Below are 11,370 nucleotides of genomic sequence, written 5' to 3'. Positions count from 1 at the left end.
TGTTTGTGTCAGCTACAACTATCTCCAAGCCTTCTCTGGCTGCGAAACCCACATCAAGCTCCAAGAAACCATTCTTGGCTACACCATTCACAACAAAAGTGCCATCTAAACCCGAGTCTCTTTGGAAATATGTAATTGAAATAGGTTGCTTCAATTCAGGTGGTAGCAAGAAATGGACTTGCTCTATTTGTCGGGCGGGGGGGGGTTCCTCAGGGTCATACTCTTGAGTGCATGCCCCCTTGCTTGGTATCAATAATTAAGTTATTGGAATCTGTAAGAAGACTACCGCATCACAAAAAGGCTACATGACACGTGAGGATCACAAAAGTGCCAATAAGAAGAGAAAGGTTGCCGACACCAATCCTCTGAAAACAAAGAGAAAGGCTCAAGTTCAACCATCTTTGGAAGGTATGTCCAATACCTCATGCATGGAAGATGTGGATGAAGCAGAGGCAATATATAATTATGCATATGGATTGTCTTTCTGCTTGCTCATTCTCTATACTTTTCAAATATGGTCCATCTTTTGGTAAAGGGTATAAGCGTCCCAACTACAAAATGTTATGTACAAAACTATTGGAGAAAGAGAAGGAAAGAATAGAGAGAAGTCTCTCACATGTAGAGTCTTCTTGGCAACATTATGGTTGTTCTCTTATTTTTTATGGGTGGACACATACATCCAAAAGACCATTACTTAATTTTGTGGTGTCAAGCCCAAGAGGAATAGTCTTCACTGGCTCTATTGATGCTAGTGGCAGTCAAAAGACAAGGGAGTTTATAGTAGGTGAGCTTAAGGAGGTCATCATGGAGGTTGGTGTTGATCACATTTTGTGCAGGTTATCACTAATAATGCAGCAAATTGCAAGCTAGCTGGGGAAATTGTGGAGGAAGAGTTCAAGCACATCTTTTGGACTCCTTGTGCAACACATTGTTTGAACTTGCTTTTGAAGGATTTGATGGCAATCAATTGCTTAAGTTGTAACAAAGGGAAAGGAAGTTCAACAGTTCATCACAAATCATGATGCAACACGAGCAATGTTTGGTAAGCACTCCAATCTCAAGCTAGCTAGTTTCGGAGATACATATTTTGCTTCACATTTCATGATGATGCATAGGTTGGTGAGGGTTAAGACCGCCTTGAAGCACTTGATGACATGCGAGGAGTGGGATGAATCTGGTTTTTGTTCCACTCATGCGTTTTATGTAAATCTTGTTATATCTTTGAATTTTTATGTGGTTGGCTACTTTCAATCGAGTGTACCCCCATCATTTCTTGGTCTTGTAGGTTTTTGTTTCATGTTCTGATATACAGTTTGAAGTTTCTAGTTTTGAAACATTTTGTGCAGCACAACCTCAAGTTCATGTTCAATGTTTGCACCAAAGCATTGTCCACCTCCAGAATCCCCCCCCTCCCCCTTCATCTTGCCATAATTTACCAGCTATGTTGCATCTTGAGCCCATCACCTTGCCCACCATATTGTGCACTGTGGAGCCTAAGAAACTTGACAGTTCCACCTATATTAACACGAAATCTTTGACAAGCATCTTACCAATAAATTACAATCACACTAGCTCCTTCTCCACGTTGATTGTATACCTACTAAGAGCTACCTGATGCATGTAGCCACTTCATGCCGTTGCCCATCTCTAAGGACCAATTGCACTTGTTAACCGTGATTAGGCTCACATAACTATGGCTAACATACACACCAACATTTCCATCCATTAACACTATTTTGGTGCCAAGAAGGACACTTTAGTCCTTTTTAAATAAAATCGTACATGAAATCTAGAAAACATCTCAAGAAATGTTTTTGCAAACTTATAAACTGTTATCCAAAGTACTCATAAAAATTCTAAGTTGTCACTTTTGTACACAACCTCAATAGTAACTACAAAAGCACCTACGCAAAACAGCAGTTGATGTTTCACTAAAACTCATACTCTAGTCTAAGAAAAAAATGAACCAAGGTACATGCAATAATCCATCGTAACTACTTATATATGTGCTTGACATTTTTGCAATTATCATGTGAAAAAAGAATTCTTTGTGACTAAAATTAAATATATAAAGTCATGTGGGTCAAATATGCAACATTTACGAATTCAATTAACGACCACATAAAACATTTAGTCCATCTAAATTTACAATGTCTTATGATGCATATATACTACATCTACGACTCCATTACTTAAGGTGATACTGTTTGATGGTTATGCAAGCCACATTTGGTGATTTATGTCATATCCCAAAAATTGCACATGTTGTAATTCTTATTTTTTATTTATCAAAGATTAACCTTAAAATAAAGTCCACTTTTGGATTTTTTAAAAATTCATCTCACTTATTTCTATACAAATACCTCATATGGACACAGTTGGAGAATTTATATACATAATTTTATTAGTTTTTCATAGAAATGTTTTTTTTTGCAAGAAATTACACTATAATTTTTTTTAATGGGCATAAATTTCAAGATGCCTGTGAGCTTGAAACCTTGAAAAATGCTTAGTTGATGGGTATTGGCCTATAGATACATTATAGACCTTAAGTTTTACCCCATAATCTCATCATGCTAGTGAAAGAGGTCTTGAAATACCAAAATTTTCCTCTTTGTCAGCATGTTCAAGATTTGGGCTTTTTTATTATAACAAAATCTAATCTCATAACTAAGTTATGAAGCTCAATTTCCTGTTTATAATATGTTTTTTGCTATCCATACACCTTGAAATCTATGCAAAATCTTATTTTGATGAGAAGTTATATTCAATTTATGAAAACTTTTTTAAAATTGCACTAAATTTTCATGGTGTTTTCATCTTAAAACTTATCACCATATCTTAATTTGGTATTAATTTTGGCAAAATTAAAATTTGGCTATGTTTTTCACCCCATAATAACTGACCTAAGTTATAAAGGTGACCTATAAAAAAAAAATAGCTTCACCAAATAATCATGGCAAGTTGTTGGAAAAAGAGGACACTTGAGTGTCCGGTTACAGAACTAGCGTTAAAGATATCGTGGGATGTTGTTAAATGAGCAGAGGCTAAAGCTCCCTTGTGCTAAAGCTATTTGCAATGAGCTGCTAAAGCTTCAAACCAGCCTCAATTTACCATGTGCTACAATCTCTAACTCCAATCATACCAATCGTCCCCTTGATTGTGCGGCTTCTTTTCCACTATTAGCACCTTGGACCTTTGCAAAAGCAGCTCCATAAGCCTTGTAGGTGCTACAATCGCCTACAGGTCGAGCAAGCTCACCCAATGCGTCCATGTTTCGTTCTTCACTCTCTCTCTCTCTCCGTTGTACAAACCACCCACTTCCTATGCCTTCTCCCATTCGAGCAATGATGCCCCTTCATCCATCTATTGTCCTTGTGAGCCACCAGCTTGTACCCATGATATATCAAGCACGCATACTCTTTCCTTGTGAGGTGGGAGGTTTTGAAGGCTTGGAGAGCGAGAGAGAAGGAAGAAGATGCATAGGCATGGGAGAGGTTATATTAGAAGGAAGCAACGGACCACCAAGAGGGGGTAGCAGAAGGGGAGGAGCATTGACACGGCTTTATCTCACACGAGCGTGGAGGAGATGGGATCTACAGAGCATCGTAGATCTCGGGCAAAGTAAAATTAGGAAAAAGGTCAACTTGGGTATCCAAGTTTACTTCGCCCCCCCCCCCTTCCCCCGACCCCTTTCACACTCGGAGGACTGAATCCACCACCCGGGGGATGAGAGCCATGTGCCCTAACCAGATTGCCCGCGAAAGTTATTCATGGAATGTGGATGTCTTCCTCACGTTTTGATGTGCAAACACATTGCGATGGGAAAAGTAAACTTTGTACAGTTGTTCGTGGAATGTAGATGTCTTCCTCACGTTGTAATGTGCAAACACATTACAACGAGAAAAGGTAAATGTGGATACTTCGCGATAAGATCTACAACACTCGCTTAATGTTGGGGCCCTAGATTGATGGGAGCCTTTGATCCCATCTCCCATGTCTGTGTTAAATATATGTGAGGGGAGCGTTGGTGAGCGATCAACAAGAAGCATGAGTTGTAGTGGAATTGTGGAAGGAGCACGCTGGGCGAATAGGCCCAAAAAATCATCTAGATATTCACCAAAAAAATCCGCACATCATTACCTTTACACACTAATCTTTGCTCTTAAACATAATTTAAACAAATCACCAAAAAGAAAAGTTTCATTTTTCATTAGCAAAAAGGCTAGTGGCCTGTAAGGCCTTAGCCCTTTGGGCAGGCAAAAAAACACTTTTTGGTGTAATGCAATACAAGACAGTACGTCCTTCTTCCAACTTTAAAATACATTGGTACATTGGCTTGAATTTTATCAAATGGAGAAGTTCTAGGAGCCATATTTAATGTCCCTATATGAGCTGCTCAACTTTCTATTGTGTCAAAAGAGCGTGTAACCCAATTCAAGTCAAGTAAAAATATAGTGAGGATGCATTTCATACTCGTGCTAGTTGACTCACACTATTTCATACCGTACATCATAGTTATCCGAAACGAGAAATTAGAACGCGGAACGGCAACGTGCATAGAATGCCATTCCCTATTATGGATACTCACGTCTGAAACATGGAACGGAGATTTGGAATGGGAACAGGGAACAAGACCTGAAAATGGTCATTCCCTGTAACTATGTCGTACATCCCAAATCTATTTTTGAACCATCTTAATGGTACCTCATGTTAGTATGTTTTTAGCAATTAAAAAACACTCAAGCATCCATCCTTGTCATATTTAGCCTTTGAATCGTCTTCGAGGGCCATAACGTGAAAATCACAAACTACTTAAATGGAAAATTACAAGAGTTTGATATGAATACCTATACTAAAGTTTGTAAGGTGTACATACTATAAATAACAAAATGCTACATGATCTCTAGCATTTTCTTTAAGCATTGTCTATGGATGAAGTGGGAGTGAAAGTGATAATTGAATGGTGAAAATGCTTGTTTTTCTTTAGGGCAACTTAATCACATTAGTGGATAGTTCAGAAATTTGGGTGTCATATAGTGCCCTTGTGAACAATTCTCATTCATTGAGGTGTCATGTTGTGCCCCAGTGTGAACAAATTTCATTTGAGCCACTGCTCTGTTATGAGATGATATAGAGATTTTCTTGTTAACAAAACTCATTTGAGAGATCACATAGAAACTCGAAGATTGCTAGATGTAATTCTTGTACCAAGCCATAGGAGTCCACATTTGTATCGTTGAATACTTGGTGTTGTTTTGAGAGGATCCAAGTTTTGGAATCCACTAGTTAAGGAATAAGGTCAAGTGATGTTTCTTAGAAAGAGTGAGAGCATCTCATCATCTCCATACATTGCCCACATTAGGTCCATTTGTGTGTGTTGATAGGCCCGCGATTAGTGCTTAGTCCTCACTATAATGCTTCATGTGTCATAAAACCCACTATATGTGTGTGCATGCACGCGCACACCCGCACGAGAGAGAGAGAGAGAGAGAGAGAGAGAGAGAGAGAGAGAGAGAGAGATTCTTTAATATGGCATTATAAATTCTGAGTAGTTCAAAGCATGTATATTGCTTCAAAGTGATAGAATGGACTATCAAGCCAAATAACTTCAGTAGACAAAGCTCACAACACTATTGCATGTAGAATAAGCAAGGGTACTTAGAATGGAGCCAATTTGGAAGCAATAAGGAACCCTAGCTTTCTTTTTTATAAGATGCATAAATCCTTTGCAAGGCAACAATTGAAGTCTGAGTGGCTCGAACCAGAGTGGGCTAAATGAATTCAAAAAACTAGATATGTGAGATCCCAAACCTAATCCATAAACATGTCCCAATTGAGCAATTTAGACTCATCTCATAAAACACCAACCATTCCAAGCTACCTCTTGTAAAACGGAATGTCCACCCCAAAAAATAAAAATAAAAAATTGTTGCATGAAATATTGATCCAAGCCCACAATCAACACTAATCAAATGCCACCTTTCTTTAAGCAATAATGCTATGTTTGGAGCAATAAAGTTCATACTTCAAACAAACATCAAAGCCATGGGATGCACATCTCTCACCTAATAATGTAAATCAGACCAATTCATCAAATGTCTTACCAGTTCATCCTTTCTATGACCAACACACGCAGAGTTAGACAATAAACCAATGAAGCTTATCTAGGAAACACTGCACACAAGCAAATTCAACACCGCAAAGGCATTTGTTGGCTAGGGCCCTGAAGGTGCCCCGTCAAGGGGGCAGCAATCCACGATTTCCCTTGATGCTCAAGAAGACAGTCCAGAATAAACATGCTTTTCAGTGTCAATTCAAAGAGAAAATGGCACTGGCTGCAATTTGCAGATTAGGAATCAGTACACTGAATAGTCTATATGATGAAGGTATGATTTGCATGAGGTCAGTCACTCCATAAAAAGCTGAAAATGAGTGACCTTCACAAACTCTCTGAAAATGAATTCCTTTGGTTCCATCCAGACACCTTAACCTGCCTTAATCTGGTGCAAGCCAGAAGCCAGGTATGCCCGTCTTTAAACATCCAGGACCTTACAACAGAGAATGATCTGCAAAGACAGCAAAATTTGGGCCACTAATGGAGACTCCTACAAATACATGGGTTTATCTCATGCTCTCTGGATGGTTTTCCAATGATGAGCCATGTCTACACAGCTTGATATAGTTACCAACTGACTGTTCTTTGGATTGAGAAACTATCACATACTCAAAATATGCACAGGTGACTGAACTTACATAGATCCCACTGAACTGGAACCAAGATGGCCGCCACCTCCATCAATGAGAACCCATGCAGGAAATATATCCCAAAGACCTATCATGGGTCAATTTTGACAGAATATATTATGATGCAGGTATGACAGTTTTACATCATGTTCTTCCCAACTCAAAAATAATCACTAGCATCAATTATCAATATCAACATATAGCTGTATGGCGTTGATATAGCCCCACAAAATTAATGCAGTGTTAAATATGATGTAAAATCTGAAACACAGCATTTCATGGAGCAATCATCCACTTGCCAGTTCAAGCCAATGATTGTAATAACATGACAAGGATTTGATAGAACCATTGGTACCTGATAAAACACTGCGACGTCAAGCCTGCAGCCAGAACAAGACATTCAGTTGTCACCATAAGAACAATATACATGCCTTGAAAATGGAACACAATCAATTCACCTGTTCAGCGACAAGAATCTGTCCTTCCAACATAAGATCCATCAATTAGGACAAGCAAGCCAACGGTAAGCTTTGAAAAACAGTAGTCATCTGCACTTGAAGAAAATGACTGCAGGCAGAAAAATGGTGGAAACACACAGCATCTTCCTGGCATATCAAGTCCTAAAAAGCTAGCACTACCCGTAATAGCCATAACGTACGCAGTTGAAGGTGATGGTCTTGGCCCTGCACAAGATGCACAAGAAGCTAGAAACGACTAAAGCTTCTACCGTTGGCTTCTCCGCATTATCTTCCATTTTACAATAGCCTTTGCAGCTGCATTTGCGTCTTTAGAACGAAGTAGCTTGAGAAAAAGCCATTTATCAATCTCAGAAATGAAAGTGCAACGATGGTCAAGTAGCTTCAAAAAGGACTTTGCATAGTACACTCTTCGCCTTTCAAAAATAGGTAGAATTGTGGATACATGGAAGCGGAAGTTATGAATGAAACCCCTGTTCGAAGCCTCGACGAGCCACTTTGAAGCATGAGTTGCTGCCCCAAGTTTGCAATAACCCTTAATAAGATTTGTGAAAGAGCTGAGGTCTGGTAGACAATTGTTTTGTTGCATACCCTCAAACAACACTCTTGCATAATCAACTTTGCCTGACTTCGAAAAACCAGTGATGAGGATGTTGTAAGTTATTGTGTTCGGTGAAAAGCCTTCAGCCTTCAGATTAATTAAAAAATGGTAAGCATCCTCTACTCTGCCCACTCTATAGAGCCCGCTCATGTAGCAGTTCACGATTCTAGTATCTGGATGAGACGACCTAGCTAAACTCTCCTCCAGTATCACTTTTGCTTTAGCATCCTCGCAAGCCTTGCCAAACCCATAAACCAATGAAGCGTAAAGAAAAGCATCTGGTGCACAACCTGACGCACTCATTTCAGCCATTAAATTCAGAGCTTCAACAATGTACCCAGCCTTCAAATGCCCATCAATAAGGGCACAATATGTCACTGCTGAGGGTACACATCCTACTTCGTTCATGCGTTTCAGCATTCTGCAAGCCGTATCCAATTCTTGCTGTTTGCATAAAGCATCAATCCTTGCCGTACACAGATATGAGTTTGGAGCACAACCTGCAGCTTGCATGCACTCCAGGATTTCATGTGCGCTATCTGCCTTCCCTGCTTTGAACATGCCATCCAATAAGCTTGTGTATGTCACTATGTTAGCTTTGACACCATTGGCATCCATCAGTTTGAAATATCTCCAAGCTTCCTGCAGCATACCTGCCTTGCAATAGCCATCTATGAGAGAGCTAAATACAAACACATCGGGCGACATGTCATTGTCCACCATACCGTCAAAAAGAGAGCTTGCTTCCAACATTTTGGATGCCTTGCAAAGCCCGTCAATTAAAGTGCTACAGGAGACAAAGTTAGGTGGACAAGGCATTTCATCAAGCCATGCATAGGCTTCCTCGAGCTTTTGAGACCTGCAAAGGTACAACATCCATATGTTGCAAGTGAAGATGTCGGGAACAAACCCATCATTCAAAACCCTGTGGTAAAACTCGTAAGCCCAATCGAGCTCATTCTCCTTTATTAAAATATGAAGAAGTAGGTTACATGTTAGGATGTTGGGCTTGCATAGTACCTGTCCATTCATGCGAGAAAACACATTGAAAGCCTCTTCGACTTTGTGTGCAGCACCATATGCTTGAATGAGGGCATTGCATGTAATGCTGCCCAAATAGCACCTGTCCTCTTGAAGACAGAAATAAATCTGCTCAAAAAACGTGAATTCTCGATTGCAGATGACTATATGAACCACGTTGTTGTATGTAAGGTTGTTGTGCTTGTAACCTTGTAAGCGTCTCAACCAGAAGAAAAAGCAGAAGAGTACTCTAGGATTAAGTCGGGTCCTGAGTATGTGAACTACGTGCGGGATTGCAATTCGAAATGAGAGGCTTTGCAATGCCTGCTCTACTTCAGAGCTCCAGGAGGGCGCAGCTAGGATTTCTGAAAGGCGGTTGACATTCTGCAGAAAAACAGAACTTGTGTCTTCTTTTCTAGGGTTTTCCAACAATGGACGATGGCGCTGAGGAGCTGTCGTGTCGATACTCGATGTGTGCTTAGAATGGCTGGAAGGAAGCTTCAACCTGATGGAAACAAACGACACTCGAGTAGCGCAGAGACTCTCTAGCAATCCAAGCCTCGCGCAAAGCTTCACTCTCATGTAAACCTTGCTTAAGCCCTCGTCGACACCTGAAGACCCGCGTTCGTTGCTATTTGAAAGTCTCTCTCCGTGTCCATTTTTTGGCCTGTCCAGAGGCAACTAGTTTGCCTTGATTGATTCGATGTGGAAATGGTATGAATTAAAGAAGAGGAGCAGTGTTCTACCTTTCACCTCATATTGACTTTTAATCTGCGGTCATGTGAGGCTTAGTTATTTGTAAGCCTCGACAAACCTGATTATGATAGGTACGGCAATTCAGAAGGCGACGGGGAGTAGTAGGTAGTGGGAGAGAGGGTGACGCACAACAAGACAACGGGTTAACCGATAAGAAACGGGCATAGTTTTTCAACTATGAATTAAAGAAGAGGAGCAGTGTTGTACTTTTCATCTCATATTGTCTTTTAATCATTGGTCACACGAGGCTTAGTTATCTATAAGCCTCGACAAACCTGATGATAGCAGGTACGGCAGTTCAGAAGGCGACGGGGAGTAGCAAGTAGAGAGAGAGAGAGAGAGAGAGAGAGGCGTAGCAAGACGGCGGGCTAACCACCAAGAAATGGGCATAGTTTTTCAAGTATACTTAAAAAGGCATAGTAACACAAACTAAGCACGTAACAAGTTTCACGCTCAGCCACGCTATCAGAATTGTAACGGCCAACTAAGCCTCGCGTGACCAAAGCATTATTCTGGATGCTTCGTAGCATCTCTCCTCAAAACTTTTACCAAAAGCTCCTTGACCTCGCAAGACAAATGAAATTTGGCATTAGATGTGTAAAGGAGAAAATATATAAATAGTAAATTTTCAAGATGGAGGAAGATGCATTTCGTGCATTGGGATGCTTGTGCCCATTAAAAGAAACAAAAACCATACACACGTATGGTGTGGAGTTGGCACCCTTCTCCACATTTATAATATTATCGTAGGGAACCTGCCCTTCCGCCACCACTTTTATCCCCTCCAATGTTGAAGGGGGACTTATGCTTCTCCTCTAGTGTTAGAGGGACTTTCTTATTGTAAAAATATTGCAAAGGAAGAACTCATTACCGATGTTTTATGTGAAGACATCTATCATTCGAGGTTGCCATGCCATGGTGTATTGTCCATGTATCCCTTGTTTAAGCATTACAAAAATTAGTGAATCCTTGTCACCTTCATCTACAATCTTTTCAATAAAAATGATGTAAATTCATTACTTTTGAGATCACATAGAGGAAATCAAAATACGGAATATAGGTGTACCGTTGGTATTGGTTGTCTGCATCAAAGGATAGGTGATTCCATTTGCAGAGGGGGCCTTTTGGCTTTGTACCTGGAGAAAACAGTCGAGAACTTCCTTACCACAACCATGTTGCGCATATCATGCAATCAATACACTCCAAGAGACAACATCCCAAGCACGGAGCACATGTAGAACTTTTCAAGCTTTCATGAGGACACCACATTTAGCATACATATTGACTAAAGCACAACATGTTTCTCCACAAGCCCTTGACTAGAAACCTTATCATGAACACTATCGCCCGTGACAATGTCTCGCACAATGCCACAGACATTCAAGGTTCATGCAAAATTATCGCATTGAGAGCCACCCTTTTCATTTCGCATCTTGTGAAAACAATCCATACCTTCCTTGTTATGGCCATGTTGGGCATATTTTGCAATCAATGCACTCCAAGAGAGCACATTCCAAGCAGGAAGCTGAACCAAAACTTTTCGTGGGATGCCACATTTGGGATACATATCGACGAACAAAGCACCTTCAAGCACAACATATTTCTCCAACAACCTCTATTGAGCAATCTCATAGTGAATTCTCTTACCCAAGGTAATGCTTTGATCTACTTAGATGATTGCACCTAGAGAGACGGCCTTTTCGCTTTGCATATGGTGAAAACATGTACAGAATTCAATAGGCCTACAAGTTCCATGCATAGGTGATTTCA

General features: G+C 40.2%; 1 protein-coding gene across 5 annotated transcripts; it reads right to left on the bottom strand.

Moving 5' to 3' along the window:
- Positions 1–6,227: 6,227 nt before the first annotated feature.
- On the bottom strand, positions 6,228–9,519 carry LOC147425417 (uncharacterized). 5 transcript variants are annotated; one of them, XM_086500583.1, is made up of 7 exons: positions 8,550–9,519; positions 7,669–8,477; positions 7,507–7,532; positions 7,386–7,430; positions 7,206–7,223; positions 7,103–7,127; positions 6,228–6,835 (listed from the first exon to the last, which is right to left on the bottom strand). In XM_086500583.1, the coding sequence occupies exons 1-7, from the start codon at positions 9,424–9,426 to the stop codon at positions 6,728–6,730; spliced, it is 1,908 nt and encodes a 635-aa protein (XP_086356709.1). In that variant the 5' UTR covers positions 9,427–9,519; the 3' UTR covers positions 6,228–6,727. The 5 variants fall into 5 exon arrangements, 1 of the variants encoding a protein (XP_086356709.1); XR_015186479.1 differs by having other exon boundaries at positions 6,228–6,569; positions 6,757–6,835; positions 7,206–9,515; XR_015186478.1 differs by having other exon boundaries at positions 6,228–6,569; positions 6,757–7,127; positions 7,206–9,515.
- Positions 9,520–11,370: the final 1,851 nt, after the last annotated feature.

This window comes from Adiantum capillus-veneris, chromosome 25 (genome assembly GCF_014529385.1).
Source record: "Adiantum capillus-veneris isolate H3 chromosome 25, ASM1452938v2, whole genome shotgun sequence".
Taxonomy (NCBI): domain Eukaryota; kingdom Viridiplantae; phylum Streptophyta; class Polypodiopsida; order Polypodiales; family Pteridaceae; genus Adiantum; species Adiantum capillus-veneris.
Note: the sequence above shows the minus strand (reverse complement) of the source record. Positions and strands in the feature narration are given on the sequence as shown.